General features: G+C 35.2%; 1 protein-coding gene across 1 annotated transcript in view; it reads right to left on the bottom strand.

Annotated features, from left to right (window-relative positions):
• The window catches only part of LOC149799973 (uncharacterized), an 81,075-nt gene that overhangs the window by 47,586 nt on the left and 11,345 nt on the right, over positions 1–22,144 (bottom strand). The window contains exons 2-7 of the mRNA XM_089959499.1: positions 20,109–20,297; positions 16,023–16,158; positions 11,065–11,301; positions 8,574–8,805; positions 5,019–5,266; positions 1,439–1,835 (exon numbers count right to left, since the gene is read on the bottom strand). Coding sequence (XP_089815625.1) covers positions 1,439–1,835; positions 5,019–5,266; positions 8,574–8,805; positions 11,065–11,301; positions 16,023–16,158; positions 20,109–20,267 — 1,409 coding nt within the window. The 5' untranslated portion in view covers positions 20,268–20,297. The remainder of the gene's footprint in view (positions 1–1,438; positions 1,836–5,018; positions 5,267–8,573; positions 8,806–11,064; positions 11,302–16,022; positions 16,159–20,108; positions 20,298–22,144) is intronic.

Here is a 22,144-nt window from a genome sequence, read left to right as displayed (position 1 = left end):
ATTTATGCAGCATTCAGTGATCATTCTTGGGATTTAGGAAGCAATTCCCTACAAGCTTTGTGAAGCTAGCCATAAAAAGGGGGGGGGGGCTGCTGAGAGACTACTGGTGTCACCTGCCAGCACTGAGGACTGTGAACGTGGATTCAGTAAGATGAACCTCATAAAAACTGACATCAGAAATAAGCTCTGCATCTCATCTCTCGAGAATTTAATGAGAATCAGCATGTACAGATGTGAAAAATTAGACTTTGAAACAGCATTCAACAAGTGGGCAGCCCTAAAATCGCGACGGATCTTCATGTAACACTTTGTAACATTTTGTTAATGCTTGTTGTAATTAAAGTATTAACTAATCCATCTTTTGTAATTTTCATTGCCTGTTACATTAATAGACTAAATTAACACCTGGAAAAATGTACACTGCTTTTTTTGGCGACACTTTTTGAAAATTGGCGACAAAATATTGAGGTTGGCGATTTTTTTGGGGACAGCTTTTTAAAAGCCAGGACCATCCCTGATAGCACAAATGAATTGTCAGTAATGCAACAATTTTATCAAGAGTTTACTAAACAAGTCCGATACTCAACCACTGCTCTCTATAAGCAACCTAATTTTACATTTTATGCAATTACAGAAGAAAAAAAATGCATACAGAAAATTTGTATTTGTTTTTAAAATAATTAAAACATATTTAAGCATCTAGTCCAAAGTTTTCAGCTTCTGCTATAACCACACTGTCTTTTATGATGATGTGTTCATTCAATCAAAACTAAACTATACTACCAGCTCAAGTTTTGATGTCCCAAGCATACTTGAAACATCAGTATTTAATCACTGTGAGAACACAGTCAAATAACATAATATAAATGTACCTGGCGTAGTCTTAGCCACTAAGATCTTTTACACATACACAAAATGCATGTTTAACATTACGATGATTCAGACTCATGCTGCAAATTGTGTCTCTTCATCCAGTGTTCACAAAATATCCCACAATTTTTTTGTAATGCTCTTGGTTTAAAATCAGGGAACAAAATAACCAATTTATTAAATTTTTATCCAGAGTTTTAATCTGTGCCACAATCATACAACTTTTCCCAAAAACATCCTCAGTATGTTGAATATCAAAATGGGATAGTGGTAAGTGAAGAAAAATGTGTCTGATTTAATCAATGTTCGTAAAAAAATTACCTATTCCAACCGATTCAAGCTATGCTGAATTAATTAACATACTGACCAGTGTGAATTGTCACGGTTTATGTAAACATGCTCATGATTTAATTATGCAAAGCAGACATCAATATCTACATGTATGATTAACTTTCTTTCTTGACCAATGAATAATCATTTAGCAGTTATGTAATAATATCTTTGTAATGAGTGAAAACCTTACAGAGCAAGATCTAAAAAATGAATACAAAAAAAGGTATCTCCTCACCTGTCTCTGGAATCAGAATGCCCCACGCTACTGGCTAGAGACATGGACAGTGTGGAGCTGGGGCCAACTCTCTGGGGCTGTGGAATAAAGATGCTGGCTGACGATTGGCAGTGAACCACAGAATGGGATTGGCTGAGACCTGCTCCATGTGTCTGTGGTTGGTTATGGGAATGGGCTGGTTGGGGCTGGGGAAAACTGCCTGGATCTGGTCTAAGCTGTTCCTGAGTGGCCTGGGATGTGGAGGTTACAACATGGGACTGCTGTTGTTGCTGCTGCTGTCTTTGTGGAGGGACTTTGGCTATCGGTATGGAGGGGGCTATAGTTGTTCCTGTGCTGATGATTGGTATGGTAACAGCTGTAGTTGCTAAGGAAACAGTAACTGTTGGCATAGTTGATCCTGAAAGAATTGAAGTTTGCACATTTATATAAGTCCCAGCAAAAGGCAAAGGTACCACAGATAGACTAAAATAGTGCTGCTTAATAGGTTTGATGTGTCCTCATGCATGTCGAAAGAGGTCACTAACAGGTACAAGAGTGATGGTGACTGAGTGGGAAGCATGCTGGATTCATGACCAAAAGAGTGTGGGTCAAAAACCTACTATCAGATACGCCCTGGTCAAGTGTTCTGGTTGTCCTTGGGCAAGATATTCTATTCCATTTACCTCTGTACTCAATAGCTTAATTGTGTTGCTGTACAGACCCAGAACTGCTGTTGCAAAATGTGCCAGCAGATCTCAGTCTGTGCAGTTTGTTAAGAGTAATCAGTAGAACAAACTGCACAGACTCTGATTTGCAGGTACATTATGCTGTGACAGATCACGATCTTCATTGTTTGCAGCTTGACTCCACTAAAAGGCAAGTATGATACTTTAATAAAGCAGTCAAACAAGAAAAGGATAAAGAATCAAAGAATGTCTCACATCTTCATGCTGAATACTTATGTCATATATGACGATAATAAATGATGGTCTAATACAAATGGAAGTAGGAAATGACTGAATTGAAATTAATAACAATGGCCATGGGAGCATTCTACAACATCTGATACCAGTATCAGTAGTTATAGTTTGGACAATCAAGTGTAAAACTAATGAACAATTGACCAATCACTGTTTATATCCAGAATAAGTAGGTCAACTTCAAACTGACCAAAATCAAAAATTTGATTTTATATTGTTCACAACTGTGTTTTAAAAGAAAACACCCATGACAGAACTGATGTATGTGCAGGCACTGTTACCTCAGTTTTAATGTACCTGTTTGTAGAAATTCTTATGTTAAATAAGAACCTGACCACTGTGAAAATAATTGAAAAATATTAAAAGAACTACAACAGTGGCCTCCATCTTATACAGCTACTTCTTTCTGCAAAGGAAAGGTGGCTTTACAATCTGATTAAAATCAGATCCAATGTCCTATGCAAAAATCTGACAGTGTCCGCTTAGGAGTCATATTCTGGTGACCTTAGTCAATGGAAACGCAGTGTCAAAAATCTCAAAGTGAATAAAATCATTTGGCACACACTGATGTTCTTCAGCCACACTGCCCAGTCTCCCAGGTGCAAAGATATAACAATTTACATCTGCTTGACTGATAAAATTTGTGATTATGGTAATATAATAGGTCACCAGGACATGACATCTAAGCTGGTGTTGTCAGATCTTCATGGAAGATAGCGGTGATCTGACTTTAATGTATAAAGTAAATTTTAATGTGTAAGAGGGGTGGCCTTTCCAGAGGGGAACTATATTTGTGAGAAGTAAATGAATATTTGTTTAGTAAAAAAAGCTACATGTAAATTCAAAGCATTTCATATCTTCATTTAAAGGTAACATTATTTATTGAAAAATAGACTTATTTCAAGTGAACATGTCCAATTACTTTTACTTTTTCTTCCCAAATTTTCTGATTACATGATGCTGTGTTAAAGGTTTGTGATGAATTATTCCTATGATGCTAATTGTACTGCAATTAAATCACGCAGACAAAACTTTTAAAGTCAAGTAGATGAAATGAATAGTTTACAAAAGGTAATGATACATGTATTGTCATGTGAAGTTTGGTCTTTGCTTGGTACCTTGTTTTATAGAGCTGAGTACCACATAAATATTCTGTACCATGGTATTTATGAACATACTGCAATAGGTACCATGGTATACTGCAATTACATTAGGAACCAAGAAATTAATGTTCTGGGACAGGGACCTGACACTATTTTAACGAAAAATTTAACCTGTCAAAAATTGGAAAAATATCTAGCTCTTATTTATAGCAAAATAACATATCCATTAAATTATTGGGAGAAAAACAGATATCTTGAGATAAAAGAAAATAATACATCTTAGCACAAAAGAAAATTGCACCCCCACCTTAAAGTTGATGAATTTGCTACATGTATGATAACTGATGTATAAGGTGTAATCTAAAAACTAAGTAAACAGTTGATTAATCTTGCACAACTGACACCTTGAAAATGGCAATAGAAAACTTGTCGATAAAAATAGGAACTGCTGATAGTGAATCATGGAGGGGGGCCATATAAGAGTTGTAACTCTGTAGTACTAATGTGGATTTACTGTAGCATTTTAAAGTTCATTTAAATATTGATAACTGTGGTGATATAATATAATAAGCAACAAATAAGCTGTTGTGGGGTTTAACGCCATTTTTCAGCACACGATAGGCTATGTATGGCAGCCAGTATTAATGGTGGAGGAAGAACTCAGGAAAACACCGGGAAGAACCACCGACCCACGAGAAGCTCCTGGCAAGCTTTTTCACATACCCACATTGGTCGAATCCTAGACTCGAAAACACGCAGACAGAGGTGAGACGGCAGTGATCCATAATGGAGAGCGCTTTAGACCACTCAGCCACTCGGGGCCCCCAACAAACAAGTAAATAATTAGTTAACAGGCAAGGCCACATAAAAGTGCAAAATGATGCATAAATGTGACCCATTGTAGCCATTATCGTCCCTTTTCTAGGAAAGCTGGAGCAAAATACTGATATATTACTAGAACATACTACAGTAAAAGTCATAAAGGTTATACAAATTTTCTTTAACCTAAGTATCTTCAGTCCTGACTGTTGAATGCTCTTCACCTTAACTGTCATCAAGAAACTTCCAGACAAATATTATTTATCGCCATGGACTTTTACAACGGAGGCCATGTTCCAAACTGGGTAAAGAAAAGAGCACCTTGGGAGTAATTGTCCCAATATAGGGTAGTATGAATTTGTTTGTCAACATGCATAGCTCTCATTGCTACATCACAGTATGCAACATTCAATCTAGATTGGGCCTGATCAAACTGTTAAGTTGATCTCATCCAAAAAGTCATCATATTGTGACACTGATTTACCCATACATACTTCTGGGGACACGTAAAAAATGACCTTCCAAAGAAATATGGATATATATAAGGATGCAAATGAAGTGAATAATTGCCATTTGAAGGTATGTAGAATCAAATTCTATAAAAATGACACCCATTACTAAAATAGTCGGTGTTGAATGCCTACATGACTTGTCTGAGTTTAACTTACAAGTAATTTGATTATATAACGTACAGCTTACCTTTGGTTGGTTTTGTGGCGGCAGCAATCAAAGGATGATGAAGATTCTGTATAGAGGGTGACTGACTGATTGTAGTTTTACCCTGAGCCTGTATATTCAGGCCCTGCTGATTGAGGTGAACTTTAGGTGATGTATATGAGCTGGTCAATTTGGCTGGACCATCCAGGCCTGACCGCTGAGCCTGGAGCGTTATCTGTATACTGGGGTTTGGTGCAGTGGTAGCAACATTGTGTAGCGAAATACTGGGTCTGTAAAAGATGGGTAATTCATGAAATGTCAAAACATTTTATCTCACATTCAGCTGCTTCAGATGTGACAGCATTGGTCCAAGGCATAGTACATTCAAACTTAATCTAAGTTCCACTTTACATAACCCAATGTTCGTTTTCATGCTTTAATAGTTTCTGCCACCCATCTTATACTTTCAATCTTTCGATTATGTGCTGCTGTCCACTGAACATTATACCCTGATTTAAATTTACAATATTAGACCTCTTGTGGCATTACCTTGGGTGGATTTTAATTCTATTTGTGTGAAACTTTTTAACAAAAAGCGCATTTTCCCCAATACACCACATAAAGCAAAATAGCTTCTCTTGGTATAGCTGTTCTAGAAATAATTTGCTGAGAAATGCAAACAGTTCAGAATTAATTTTAATTCATTTAAATATATACAAATCAAACTAGAGTCCTCTTAAAACTGAGAAAACAGCAAATGGAAAAACATTGTTCATTTGCAAATGTGGTGAAACATATTTTATAAATATTCAATGACAATTTTATTAAGTTCATATGGTATTCAAAGCAATCACATAACTTTCTGGAGAGGTCATGGTCTTTAACTAGATGTATACATAATACTCATTTATTTTCATTGGTTTAAATATTTGTGCCTTTGCAACTAAAAAAAGGTATTTTGTGGTTTTGCAAAAAAGGATTTTGTTTTGTCAATACTTAATAGATAAACCTCTGGTGCTTATGGGGGGGGGTCCTATATTATTCAAAGATGGATTACTGTTCATGGCATAATGAATACCCTCAAATGAAATGAAAAGGGTCACAGATAAACAAAACATTATGCAAGGACCATGGAAAAAATATAAAATATAACACAAAAAGAATCTACACACATATCTGCTTTATTCCCAATGCAGGGGGTTTCTGAGACTCAAAAATGTTTTGAGATCTTAAGCAGGATCAGCACAAGTGACCAAAATAAAGCCATTGCGTCCAATTGAGAATAAGCTAACTTTTCATTAAACCTAAAGAAAATGATTGGAAATTCAAATCTGAAACTTGTCTGTATTGTTCAGTGCATTTAATACACTTGCAAATAAAAATAGCAGACTTTGTATTGTCAAAAATCATCACCATACACAAACACATATATGGAAACACTCACAGAGTCAAACCCCACTAACATGAAATAAAAACATACACCAAGTTTTTGTCTTTAAAATTTGATGACAAAATATAGGCTTAATCAAATGCAGTCTTTGCTTCTCCAAACAGTTCAATATGGGGCATGAAGGTAATGCAAGTGTCATTAGTGTTCATCACTACACTCACAAGAGACTGGATGGGAGTGGTGTTCAAACTTCTCTGCTGGGCTCTCTGAGCAAATCTTTCTTAGAACCAATTAGTTCTGAGCATCAATAATGTTAGCATTGTCCAACCTGTATTTGATGCATTCTGATCAAGAGATGTGTTTGTCTTTATATAAAAAATGAATATACATCACATTTGTTCCATAATGGGGGAAGGGGATAATATTTTCAAGTTTAATGGGGGCTTTACAAGTAATACACAGCAATAAAAGCCATTACTCAGTATGGGTGTTTACAACTTATCAACACAAATCAACTGTGCAAACAAAAGTGGATGCATCTTATTGTCTTTCAAGAAATCTATATCAAGGCATAAGCAATCTGAAAAGCATAGGTCAATTAACAGTTAACATTTTAAAAAGATAACGAATAATAATAAAAAAGAACAGATCTGAATGTTTCATTCATCACGTCAAATATGTTACATACAGGTGGTGCTCCTATTTCAACTGACATAATACACACAGAAGTTATGTATGTTGGTAAGTTGTTTGCAATATGTGCAAACATTTTTAAATGCCCCAACACCACCACTTTGCTGGTGTGCTTCAAAGATGGTAAAACTCAATCAACCGGACATTCTGAATTTTATTTTTGCTGGGCTTTCCTTGTTTTCTTGATAGCTAATTGCTTCCTGAATTGCCTTCAAAAATCAATCACACCTGAACAAAATTCTGACAAATGAAATAATCATGCCTTGCAATTAATATATGGAGTAAAATCTGACTTCAAAGAAATGTTGCTGCTGTCCACAAATTTGTCAATAACCTTTTAATACAGTGACTTTAACATTCTCATCCAAAGCAATTTCTTTCTTCAACATGCATCTAGCATATCTGTGGTTGTTCCACTTCAAGAACTTTATCTATGCAAATTAGCACAACAGGCTTATCCGCTGCAGTCTTCAAACTACTGAACACATCACATTATTGTCAGCCAACTAAGTAATAAGTGAAATGGTGGTTTATACTTGACCACTGTGCCTTTTAACTGCCACAATTCAAACTGCCCATAGAATAGTTTTACATCAGTTCTAATCAGGACTATATGCTACATGATATGGGCTTATACTAACTTTTTTTGTCTTTTTGACAATTACTGAAAATTGTGTTTTCCAAAAGATAACACTGTCAGGGTGTTTGGGAGTATAAAAGTGTTTTCTGCATACTGTGCCATGTTATGGCAGATATGTACACAAAGTCCAAGGATACGAAAGACGATATCCCAAATGAACAAAAACAGCTAAGAAATTGGATTGGGATCATTGTGTTTCTGTACAAGACTTCCAATTACTAATTGGTGAAGACTAGCTCCAGGGAATGATATAGCAAAATAATAACAGCATGTAATGTACAGCAAAATAATAACAGCATGTAATGTAAAGTAATATAACAGCATGTAAGGCTCAGCAATATTACAACAGCATGTAATGTATTACTGCTGTTAAAATGCATGGTTTTTAACAACTATGAAATCCATGAAAATTGTTACCCAATGAAAATGAGTAAACATTCTATTCAGTGGTCCAGATAACTATGTTCATCAAGAGAGTCTCATACTTCTTAATTTTGACCCTTCCACTTTGAGGACTACAACTCATTTTCAAGATCTACTTTACAAGGTTTAAGATTATATCTTCCTTTTGAGAGAGAGAGAGAGAGAGAGAGAGAGAGAGATTAAAAATCAGAGAGCAATCAGGGTTGCAAAAATGAGGAGCTCTGCAGTTATGCTTGGCTGTCGCCACTTCATAAATGAAATCTGAGTCTCTGAGCACGTGACAGTGCCAGTGACTGTGAATCTTAGCATTTGATCAGTTAGTTTCTGGCATAGTTTGATTTTTATTAGGCATAATCTATGTCAATATGCCCCTTTTCTGAAGCACTGGTATTTGACAAGATATTACATAAAGGCCCGAAGGCCATGCCTTTGAATGTTATAAATTCCTTACCTCTGCCTTTCTCCTGCACTGACAGCAGGTGAGGTTGACCTGTTTGTGGGAGGGGCTGCTGTTTTAATGGTCTGGGGCAGCAGCGAACCCCTAATCTGTGGATGTAGAGTGGACTGACTGACACCATGAGCACCTGACACTGGCATCGGAATGGCAGCAGGTGTGGTGGGCCGTGGTAAGCTGATCATTGTCTGGCTGTGCTTGACTGACAATGCAGAGGCAGCTATGGCTCCTGTTGGGAAAGGGAGAAAAAGAAGCATGATCATAGATAAGAAAAATTAGCTTCCATTTTTTGTGACATCCAACTGACTCCATAGTCACAAAACAAAATACTAAAATTCACTGCAGGTGCTGGACTCTAAAGTTAAATTCATAAAAAAAAACTCTAAAGTTAAATTCATAAATAAAGTCTTGAACACCAGAGCTGTTCCATTAAAGCATACATGGGACCCAGGGAAGTCACTTAAAAAGTGGGGATTAACCCATAGATGCAATTTAGAATTTTCTTATCATTTTAATATGAACTCTGTGAAATCTATGTACCCTGGAATATATTTTTTAAAAATGCCTTCCTGGGTGCCATGTATGTTTAAATGGAACAGCCCTCAGTAAAACAGTGGAAATGAGAGAGGGAGCAACAAAACATTTGGTCTCCTTTTAGCAATTTTTCGAAAAATATTTCTTAAACAATATTCATCATTCAGTTTTGAGAATTATGTCGACCAATGTGAGTTTTGTTTAATTCAAGTTTAAGCATTCTGATTTTTCCTTTTTCATGTCATTAGTAGTTACTGTTTTGCACAGTAAAACCTGTCCTGACAAACCAACAAATATTTTGCCAGCAAAAGATGGTCTCTCAAGACAGGTTGTCTCTCATAACAGGTTTATTTAGGATGATCAGTTTTCAAGGTCAAAATCAGACAGAGCTTTAGAAGAAAAAAATTACCCACAATTAACATATATGCATTTTATTCATCATTCCGAGTTTTTGTTAAAATAGTACATTCATTTCATCTAACAATAATTTTATATATAATGAAGACATATATATATATCAGAATAATGAATCAAATGCATATATGTTAATTGTGGGTAATATATATATATATATATATATATATACACATATATATCAGTAAACATTCACATTTATATCTTAAGATTAGACATCTATTAGCTGATTAGAATATGAACTGGAAAACTAATATATCAATCCACCAGTCTCTCCGTCTGTAATAAAGCTTTACTTCTCTTCCCACACCACTTGGAAGATTTTAAGGAAACTCTGTTGGGCAAATATATGGTTGGTATAGATGCACAATATGATTGACATCTTTACTCTGGCCCATTCACAAAGACATTTCTTGACAAAGCATCAAAAAAGGATATTTGATTGTCATAGCTTCTCCTCAAACACTGCTTGGAGGATTTCACTAAACTCTGTTGCTGTTGTTGTTGGGTTTAATGCCATTTTTCAGCACACGGTAGGCTATGCATGGCGGCCAGTATTAATGGTGGAGGAAGAATCCAGGAAAACCCTGGGAAAAACCACCGACCCACGAGAAGCTACTGGCAAGCTTTCTCACATACCCACATTAGCCGAAGCCTAGACTCAAACCCACAGAAACAGAGGTGAGATGGCAGTGATCCGTAACAGAAAGCGCTTTAGACCACTCGGCCACTCGGGGCCCCACTACACTCTGTAGGCTAGATATCTTGTAAATGTGGATGCATTATAAAGTTTTACTTTAACCTTTGGCCCCTTTTGTTGAGGACATTTCTTGAAAACATTTGAGGGGAATTTTGAAAATTCAGCTATTAGTTCATATTTATGCAATGCATTATAATATTTTTGCTGAATATTTACAGACATACAGGATCTATTCAGGAACTTAAAAAGGAAGGTAGAATTTCGGAATATAGGATAAATTTAATGAAGAAATAAAGACAGGGCTTCAAACAAATCTTGTGTAAGGTTTGTTCATTTGCTGGATTGTTCTGCTCAATTCTTCGAACGTAAGAACAATTTCCAAAATCATGCATTCTAGAATACAACTTGGATATGTAGGAAACATTCCTGTCTTTCATTCCTCCAAATGTCATGAGACTAGGGGAATTTATGTCATTTGCCATAGACGAAAAACTTCTTCAGAAAAACATGCCTGAGATGCCGTGATAATTCATGTTAAGAACAGGTACATTGTGTAAAATTACAGATCATGTCATCATATCATTTGAAGTCCAAAGGACTACTTGAACTCAAAACAAACTGGTAGCCCAACTCATCCAATCTGGTAAATTCTGGGCTTTTGGCACAGGATACGCCCACACCTGAAACTAATGGACTTACCTATGGGGAGGTGTGTATGGGGTGGTAATGACAATATAAGATACATCTACAACTGAAAATCAATGGACTTACCTATGGGCCGGTGTGTGTGTGTGTGCGATGTAATGACTATATGATAAACCTGAAAATCAAGTGACTTACCTAAGGGGAGGTGCGTATGAGTTGGTAATGACAAGGATGGCACTGCAGATCCTCGAATTATCGGGACCTGCAGTGTGCTGATTGCTGGCGACGTTGATGCGGAACTGATCTGTACAACATTCTGCATAGCAGCTCCTGCTGGGGACTTCAGCGGTAGTGAGCTTGTAGAGGTCACAGTTGTCAAGGTTAAAGGGGCTGTCTGAGCATGGCTGGCTTCTGTTGAACTACTAATCATAGCTATAAATAAAATACACAGCTTAGCTATGTACATCTTTATGGTGAATTAAAACTTGCAGACAGATTTAAATAACCTTGAAATAACATTAGAATAGAATTTAACAACTTTTTAAAACCTCTGAAGACTATTTTTCTTCTTATATATTATTGATAATATGTACAAGCAAAATTTTTAAATATCTCTGTAATATTTTAGTTTCTGATACATTTATGAAACCTTCATTAAAAGACATGATTTTCATTTAATTACCAAAACTTATGCATGACATATTTTGGCAAAACACAAAACAGCACATCTGAAAACAACCACCCCACATAAATCATAAAATGTCCCATGGGTAACTTTATTTAGTGGAAAACTTCAATCTCAATTAATTGGAAAGTGATATTCATGTCACCCTATACTTCTAGGGTATCTGAATGAGCAGGAAAGTGATATTCATGTCACCCTATACTCCTAGGGTATCTGAATGAGCAGGAAATTGATATTCATGTCACCCTATACTTCTAGGGTATCTGAATGAGTAGGTAATTGATATTCATGTCACCCTATACGTCATGGGTATCTGAATGAGCAGGAAATTGATATTCATGTCACCCTATACTTCTAGGGTATCTGAATGAGCAGGAAATTGATATTCACGTCACCTACTTTTCACTATCTGAATTAGCAGGAAAGTGATATTCACCTCACCCAATGATTCTATCTATCGTGGTGTCAGAGCATGTGAGTGTGCACTAGGTCATCATATAGTTAAAAAAGGCAGTGTTTCCTTTACATTGTGGATATACCAGTAACTGGAACAAAACTGTCCAGCCAAACTCATATATACTGTCTAATAAGTTGAGTCCAACTGCAAACAGCACAGACCCAAATCTGCTGTCACATAATGCACTAGCAGATCAGGGAATGCTCATAGCAAGCTAAATAGACCAAGGTCAGCCAGTTCATTATGCAATGGCAGATATGGGCTGCACAGTTTGCAGCTAGACTTGACATAACTGATTATATACAGTAATGATCTAGTCAGGGTCTTAAACTGGGATATAAGCATTTCAATCTCTGTAAATCCATGCTCCTAGGTAAGGCTACATTCCACTGTGGACTAAATGAAATCAATATTTCTCCAAATCTGTTAAAAGCACACAACAATTACTATTTTTGCATTCAATTTTCAAAGGCCACATTAAATATGAAACACGTTAACATAAAGAATCAATACATATAGCTTATTTTTTCTATATAAAAGTAAACTAGATCCATCATAAAGAATTTGATTTTGGAATGTACACACTGCCAGGTCTAAAGGTATGGCTAACACGTACAAAATGCATACCAAGTTTAAATAAATCACCAAGATACCTCAAATGGTTACGACCATAACCAGAGAATAGTATGGCAGACGGATGGATACAATTTCAAATAAAACTATTTTAAAAAATACTATGCAAACAAAAGCTAAACTTAAACGGGAAACAACATTTTGTTATGATACAAAAGCACAGCAATTTTCAAATGGCTCAAGAGATATTATTTGAGAAGAGTGTGATGGACAGATGGATGGACACTAATAATTATAAAATAAAAAGTGCTTAACCCTCAAAATGCTCATCAGACGACTCAATTGTTTTTACAGAACACAATATGTAGTCATAATACAAACGTATGCAAAGTTTCATGAATACTTTTCGAAGGGTTCTGGAATATTAGGTAAACAAAAGTGTGACACTTGGACAAACTGAGTTCAGTAGTCCAAACAAACTACATTTAAGTGGGATATAAAGGATCAACTGTTAATACTGCCATGTGTAAAAGGGTAATAAAGAGTCCTTGAAAGGGAATGATGATATACTTGTTGAAAGGATTTTCCAGGAATTCAAGATGGATTATTTCTTCTTTGTAACTGCTGAAACCATCTAATATTCTTTAGCTATACCAGCCACTGTGGTGAACACACTGAATGTCGGAATGGTACCATTTTCATTTAGGACCAAGTAGACACCACAAGATGTCTTATAGTGAAAATCCCATGCTAGTTTGATGATTCATTCAAGGGGAAGTAGTAACAACAAGATTTTCAAGACAGCCATCAAGGCAGTAATACTGGATAAATAACTGGCACTAAATTCATTCAGAACCAACTGGGTATCAGGCGAAAACACAATAATGATATAACCAAGAGAGTGTGTGTGATTTGGATTTTTAACATAGCTTTAACAATTTTTCAATCATATCGCTATGATGTCTGCAGTGTGGCAGTTTATAGTGATGTCCAGCACTGGAGCATCATGCCGCAGACATGACACATCAAGTCCTACCCTGACACCAGGCCGACCAGTCCTAACACTAACCTCTTAATGCATAGCACCAAGCGAGGCAGCTGTTAGTAACATTTTTGTAAGTCTTTGGTATGACTCAGACGGGGATCGAACCCACAACCTCCCACATCCAAGGTGGACGCTCTAGCCACTAGGCCACTGGTGCAGTGACATAACCATGAAATGAATTCCATTTAAGAGAAGCGATAATAGTGTTGAGTATAGTGTGAATATGATCATCCATTCAGAAGGAGTAGCAATAACAGATTTTCAAGACGGCAATTGTGGCAGCCATATTAAACATCAGATAGGTACCATGTTCACTCAGAACCAACAAAACATCATAAAATGTCTGGTGAAAAGCCCATGTCAATATGGCTTTCTGCTCATAAGGAGTAGCAATAAAAATATTTTCAATATGGCTGCCATGGTGGCCATATTGGAGGTTAAATTTGCACCATTTGTATTTAGGACCAACTAAACATCATAAAAAGTTTTTTTTATAGCAAAAATGCAATGTTGACATGACCATCAATTCAAAAGGACTAGCAATAATAATTTTTTTTAAACTTTTCAAGCTGATGTACTCACTAGAACATGGTATGTCTGTAACATTTCATGTCAATCCTACATGTAGTTTTGAAGGTGTAGTGACAGACAACAGAGGTAAAAACATATCATAGCTTTTCTGCTTTATTACCTGTAGAACTAAAAATAAATAGACAGACTAACTGTCATTTCCAGTTACACTAAACCTGGTTCAAGAATATGTATTAGGTTTTCAATGAGAAAGAAACACAGAATTACACAACATCAGTACGAATTTGTACTGTCTTAACTTTTCATAAATAAAATGATCTCTCTGACAGGACTTATATTCAACTGGCTAAAAATAAATTGTAATAAAAGAAGCTACAACAATTTCTTCTTTTTAACTACCAAGTGCTGATATTTTTGATCAATAACAAGATTTTCATATTAGCCGCTGTGGAGCCACATCAGATGTAAGATGGACACCATTGTCATTTGAAACCAACTATTTGTTAAAAATAACACATAAATATCATCCATTCAGGAGGAGTAGCAATAACAAGATTTCAATATGGCTGCCATATTAGATGTAAATCAGTACCATTTTCATTTGGTACACAACTAAACATCATAAAAAGTCTTTGGTAAAAAAATGTCAATACGACAATTCATCAAGGAAGAGTAGCAACAAACTTTTTTCAAAACAGCCACAATGAGGGGCATTTTGGAGGTCAGATCTGCATCAACTAATATCATAAATAAATCTTGCTGATATTACTTTCCATTCAGAAAGAATAGCTCTAAGAAAATTTGACAAGATGGGTGACATGGTGGCCACATTGGATGTCAGATCGGTACCATTTTCATCCATGACCATCCATTCAGATCGGTACCATTTTCATCCATGACCATCCAGTTAGATCAGTACCATTTTCACCAATTCAGATCAGTACCATTTTCATCCATAACCATCCATTCAGGAGGAACAGTAGTAACAAGATTTTCAAGATGACCACTGTCTGCAATAACGGACATCTGAACGGCACCATTTTGAATCAGGACCAACAAAATATAAGAAGTCTTCTGGTGAAAACTCTGTTTTGATTCTGACTTTCCTTTCTGGAGTAGTGGTTACAAGGTGTTCAAGATGATTGCCATGGCAGTCATACTGACATTGGATCTGCACCATTTTAATTTATGCCCAACAAGACAACATAAGGTTTTCAAGATGACTGAATAAAGGATGTATGTCAAACCCAATATTCATTTTCCAAATAGACCATGGGAAAAATGTTTGTTTAAAGTTTCATAGCAACCTTCAAAGTAGTTTGGGATTAGCAATAACAAATTAGTGCTAATATATGAACGGATAATGGACAGTAAATAAAAAGTCATCCAATAAGCTATTCTGACTTATGATCAGCAGAGCTCAAAATTAAGAGTAACAGCTCTTTAAAACAAAAAATACAAAAGAAAAATAATTTTTCAACACACAAGTATCAACAACCAACATCACTATACCATTATGATTATGATAATTTTCAACCAAATTTCATAGCTTTGTGATCATGATCAAAACTTGTCAAGACTCCTTGATGGTCTCACACTTTTTGTTTTGCATGAAGAAGTGTTACATCTCCCTGCTTTGGGGATCAAATGATGGTCTCTGCATTAGATATCACAGGATACAAATATTTTTACAAAATGACAAATTGATTGTACAAATACAAATATTTTTACAAAATGACAAATTGATTGTACAAATACAAATATTTTTACAAAATGACAAATTGATTGTACAAATACAAATATTTTTACAAAATGACAAATTGATTGTACAATCACTGTTAATTATGTGCCACAGCATTTACCTTTCTTGAGAACCGGACCAGGGATAGCTGCTGTAGAACCACCAAGAGAATGAGCCATCGAGGCCGCTATACTCCCTGCTGACTGACCCACAGGGGCTGGGGCTATGGCTCTAGAGAGGGCCTGCTTGGGAAAACTCTACAAAAATAATTAAATAATACATTTACTTTTACTACTACTACTACTACTAATAATAATAATGACTAAAATAAGCGATGGATCACCATTACAAATCTCAACACTTTTTATTGCATATTCCAAACTCCAGACGGATTTCATGAGGTCACAATGCAAAATCCAACATGTATATCATGCATCTCCTTGCCGAACCACATAGTGGTCTCGAAAATGCTTAATCATTTATTTTATCCTGGATGCAGAAAATCATGTATACTGGAGTCTTTTGGGAGCATGAAATAGGTGGGTGGCAAATTCAATGGCTTGCTAATCCTACTTCAACCACCTGTTGAGTGGGAAAATGTGATGATCAAATAATCATTTTAGCTGTGCTGATATTTACAATGGCAGAATTCAGAAGCTGAAAGACCTCCAAATGCATGCTGTCATTATAGAAGTAAATCAAAAGAACATGACACAATAGCTAGGTGGCAAGATCAAAGGCAAGTTCAAAGGCTTTAACTAGCTACTGAGACTGAGTGGTGTGAAAATGTGCTGATATTTACAATGACTGAATTTAACTTTTGGACATTGATCTTGACCCCCCCCCCCCCCATCACATGGACCCCAGGAGCTGCAATCAAGAATGGTAACCTTTCTTGCAGGTAGCCACAGGAATAATATAACCACAAAGTTTACAAACATACAACTTAACAAGGAGGAGTTCATAAATAAATTAATTTCCTACTTTAATTCCTAAAAAAAAAAAAATGAATTTTGGAGAGGTTTAAACAAAAGTTGAATGCTGGCAAATTTTCAGCAGTTATTTTTAAATTTTAAATGATTCATACAGTTCAGATTAGTGTATTTCCATTCAATGCTGAAATCAAACTCTACTTGCTTTTTCTTAAGCAGCATTTCCTTGATGAGGCATTAAACGCCTGTGATGAGAGTGATTGCACTACTGGGAACCATTCATAGGTTTTGATGATATAAACTTACATACCAACTCTGATCATAAAAATGGATATGCCACTTCTGCCAGTCAGATTCTACATCACTTCATTATATGTGTGGGTGTTGCTCACTGTCTTTCGGTGAAAATCCTATGTCGATATAACCATTAATGCAAGAAAATTTGTGACAAGATTTTAAAGATGGCTGCTCGGGTGGCAATATTGGATGTCAGACTGGTAACATTTTCATTCAGACCAAGTAGGCATCACAAGTTTTTTCATAAGCATTCTAGGTTGATTAGACCATCAATTCAGCAGGAATAGCCATAACAATATTTTTAAGATGGCCACTGTGGAAGCCTTATATGGCATTATTTTTATTTAGGACCAACAGGACTATGGGATGAATGTGTGTCAAGTTTCATGTCAATCTACCAAGTAGTCCAGGTGGTGTCAAAGACCAGATGAGTTTTTTTTTTTTAAATATTGGACTCAGTGTGCAAAAAATTATATACGAGAAATATTGCAACACTACCTGCAATAAATTATTATTAGCCTGAGTTTGCTAATTTGATGCGTCCTTTGGAGAGACACTTACCTTTATATCATCTGCACGATAAAGTTAATCATGTGATGAAAGTACTATTAAAAACCAACAACCCAATAACAACATTTAACTTACAAGATCGTACAGTTCATCATTTTGTGCTAGAAGGTAGAAACAGATTCCCATAAACAGAAAAAAGATTTATGGCTGCAGTAAGACATCCATAAAATGGACATTATCATTTTTAACCTTTATGCTAACAATAAATAACAATAAATAATCACAAACTGAAACAAATTTAACACTTGCATTTATTACCTACAATAAACATAATAAGTTTTATTACACAGTGTTTTGAGAATCTTGTTGACCCCCCGAAAAAACAATTGTATTCAGGCATATTGTAAATTTTGATTACTGAAATAAGTGATTTCAAATAAAACTCCATTCAAAGAAATCACCAAAACACTTTTATTTACATTTTATGTAAGTAATGTTGCAAAACATATATTTCAAACATAAAGGCCTAAAACTTTATTTTGTGTTTTTAAAAGCTGTTAACATTAGGGATGCATCAGCAAAGAACTAAAACTACCAGAATGAAAGAAACTTTTTTTTTAAAAATATAAAAATGCTTTGCCCTGAGTGAAATCCTAGTGATGAATTACTTGTGCACATGATAAAGTCAGACCAGTAAAATTTTCCAAGGCACATGTCTAGGACAGTGCTTTAATCCTATTTTAAAATAAGTTGGGCAAGTGCTAATTTTCACACTTTAATCATTTTATCAGACCATTCATGACCTCTGGACATAATGACCTTTAGTGGTCATTGATGATTGTGCGCGATTTCTATCACTGCTTGACTGCATACTGGTCTATGCAATTAATTATCAGCCAACCAAAAATCTTCAAACAAAAAGAATCCAGGAGGATTAATTAGCAGTCAATGGAATGAAATTCAGGAAAGGCACTTTATCAATATATATATATATATATATATATATATATTTTCTTCATGAACAGATTAAATGACAGAAATATGTCTTTAATTTTTTACTTGATTATACTGATCAACCTCAGCAAAACAGTTATACTTGAGCAGTGTTTACATTTAAACATACAAAATGCATGTTCTGATCACTTTAGAAGAAGGTATCAAATAAGGTGTTCTTTTCTATAGATAAAATGAGTTTACTAAATTATTTTTGCATGTAAGGTCAGAAGGAAGATTCAGAGAAGGCAACTTCATATGAAAATGGAGGGGTAAAACTTGACAGAAGATCTGAAGTAACCATTTCTACAAAGAGACAAAAGTCAGTCACCTGAAGCAGCAAAAAATCTAACATATGACGCAACCAACAGACAAATTTTCAGCTGCATTGGGTTAATGATTACCAATGACTTGAATTCATCGACTCCCAAGAAAAGATGTTTTGCAGTTACTGTAAACAATACCCCAAATCGCCATAGGCTAGAAATTTTATGCCACTGATTTGTCAATGGAACTAACGAACTGAGAATTTAATCAAGCAAGTTTCATGACAGCTGTGGATCTCATAAAGCATGTGCATAACACTCTACTAGTAAGGCCATAAATTAAAAAATGACAACGAAATGAAAAATAAATCAAATGAGGGCTCTCTTTAGCACAGCCCAACATGGAAAACCATTTTCTGATATGAAAATGCTGTCTGTGCTTCTGGAGAAGAACAGCCTTAAACTTGATGCTTCTTGCTGATGGAAGCACTGATATTACCATATCAGAGAAAGAAACAATGTATATAAGATACCATGACAATAACAAAAACTAAAAAAATTAAGCCCTCGGAAGAAATAAATAGGTTGTAAATTGATTGCTTTGTTTTTAGCATGACTTACATTACATACATTTCATCAAACCTAGGCAAGGGACTGAAATTCTGGGACAAGTGAAAATGTAGGCAGGACAAGTGAATCTTCTGAAACCAACTGACCCCTACAAGTGCTTGAAAAAATATTTGATCAATGATGAATACATAGAACAAATCCAAAAAGTAAAGAAAATAAAAAAGGTTTCATGTAATTTACATGCTTATATTTTTGTTACATACATGCCAGGTCAATTAAAATATAATGTTTAAACCAAAGATTAGCCACTGGCCAGAAAGACTGTCATTTTGCCAAATGCTGGGTCTTAAAGCAAATACCTCGGTGCTGGGCCAATGGCAGTTTCAAACACTGTTTACACAGTGAAATCTGGCAACTACTTGTAACATTCAAGTACCACCCAGAATATATCGTAACTTTAAAACTCATGAAGCAGTTTTGTCCAAGAAAAACAACTAATATGGCTAAACTGACCGAATCCATAATTTTCTGTTTCTGACCTTAATATGATATTAAGGCACACATCTATCAAACAACAAATTCATAATATACATATAGCTGCAAAAACAAACAAAAAACATGTTCTTCACATGGCTGTACCTGATGAAATGACTTGTGTATGTCAGAAGGTTGAGTGACCACCATGGGCAGTGGGCCAGAGTTGGAGGCAACCATGGAAGAAAATCTCGAGACTGGGGGACCATCACGGTGAATATCATCCCTGTGAGGATCCCCAGGAGGGGCCTTCTGGCCACTCATAGCACTGTTGAGTCTCACAATTGCAAAATGCTGAAAAATATAGATCATAATGGAAACACAAGTCATTATAATTAAAACCTGTCTCTAAAAAATCAGAATGCGAAAAATTCATTTTGACTGAATTTCAGGTATGGAGATGTCTTTTTAGAAAACAGTAATATTCAAACTGTGAATTCCACACCATGCTCTGCAGTCATCACACAAGCCTGCATTAGGCCAGTCTGTCTTATATCCTCATATTAAAAAGACACATACGGACTCAAAATGGTTAATGTAAGCACCAGTATCATCATTCAAGAATAATTATGATTAATATCAACATTCATAATTTAACTGGTCGGTTACTTAAAATATAAAAAAATATGCAAAATCTGCAATGTTGTTTATTGCTTTGCACAAGTTTCTATGTCAGCTAAAGATGAAATAGATGAAATCAATATTAAAAAATTAATTCCTATTTCATATAAAATTTTCTATGTTGGCTATAGACGAAAGAGATTTTTAAAAATTCATTCATTTTTCGCAAGCAAGTTTCTGTGTTAGCTAAAAATTAAAAGGATATTAAAGAATTCATTCATTGTTCATACAAACGTTTCTGTGTTGAGCATAGATGAAAAATGTCAACAGATCTGGATCATGTAGTTTATCAGAAGCAGTCAGTAGAATAAACATACCCTGATCTACTGTCACATTATGCAACTCTACATCAGGGTGTATGTTTTTTGGCAGTGAGATGACTTAAAGCACATGTACATTTTTTAAATCTTATTGATCAATTTGCAATATCACACCAATAAAACTTTATAATTCTGATCACATTAATAATAATAATAATAATAATAATAATAATAATAATAATAATAATAATAATAATATTAATAATAAAGCTCTGCTTATATATTTAACAAACAGATATAAGTATACAAATAAAAATCAGTGTAAGAAAAAATTTAAATAAGTACAGTGTGATGCCCATGTATGAGATTTCTTTAAAAGCATCAATGACACTTGTATCTTTTGATAAGGAAAGATAAAACAGATGTCCTTTTAATGAAGAAAATTACCAGGTCTTAAGAAAACAATATCAGCCAAGTTCAAATTTCAATATTTGATTATATTCATGGCATCATATTGATCAAAAACATTAACCCAGATTATACCAAGGTTCATTTGTGTCAATAAAAATATACAAGTCTTTTTTTTTTATATCACTAAGCAATATCCGTCGATTACATAACCTCACTCTCTCTCTGTCACATACAAACACATGCACACACTGGAATCATCAGCAAAGAAGGTGAATCCTCTCATTCAAACTGACAGAGACATGATCATGAAGATTCACTTCATCCTTTATGTGTATAATGTATCCATGCCTGAGTTTTCCTTTCCTAAGCTATGTAAAATACTATGTACCAGTATCAACATGCTGAAAATTATAATCTTGCCTCATGTACTTGATTTTCTTGTTAGGTGGACCCAGATGGCAGAGTGGTCTAAGACGCATGCCTTTACAGATGAATCACATACCTCACCTCTACTTATGTGACATACGTGGGTATGAGAAAGCTTGCCAGTAGCCTCCACTGGATCAGAAATACCTTCTGGGGCAAAACTGATCAAATATCCTAGGCTGATGTCACGGACTATTCATTTTTGAAGCCTATCAAGTATTAGTCCAAGGCAAGTGTTTTTTCTCCTATGACAAAACAAGTCAGGCAAGCACAAATGTTCACACTTTAAAGCTCATATCTCGCTGTTGACCATAAATTTTACCATTTCTGCAATCTAAATTTTGGAAGGAAGGAAAGGATTTGGTAAAAAAGCTGACATAAACCTTTCTCCAAAATAAGATGCTAGGTTTATATGACATTCAA

The sequence above is a fragment of the Sinohyriopsis cumingii genome, chromosome 5 (genome assembly GCF_028554795.1).
Source record: "Sinohyriopsis cumingii isolate HCF-2022 chromosome 5, ASM2855479v2, whole genome shotgun sequence".
Classification (NCBI taxonomy): domain Eukaryota; kingdom Metazoa; phylum Mollusca; class Bivalvia; order Unionida; family Unionidae; genus Sinohyriopsis; species Sinohyriopsis cumingii.
This window is presented reverse-complemented; position numbering and strand designations above follow the sequence as displayed.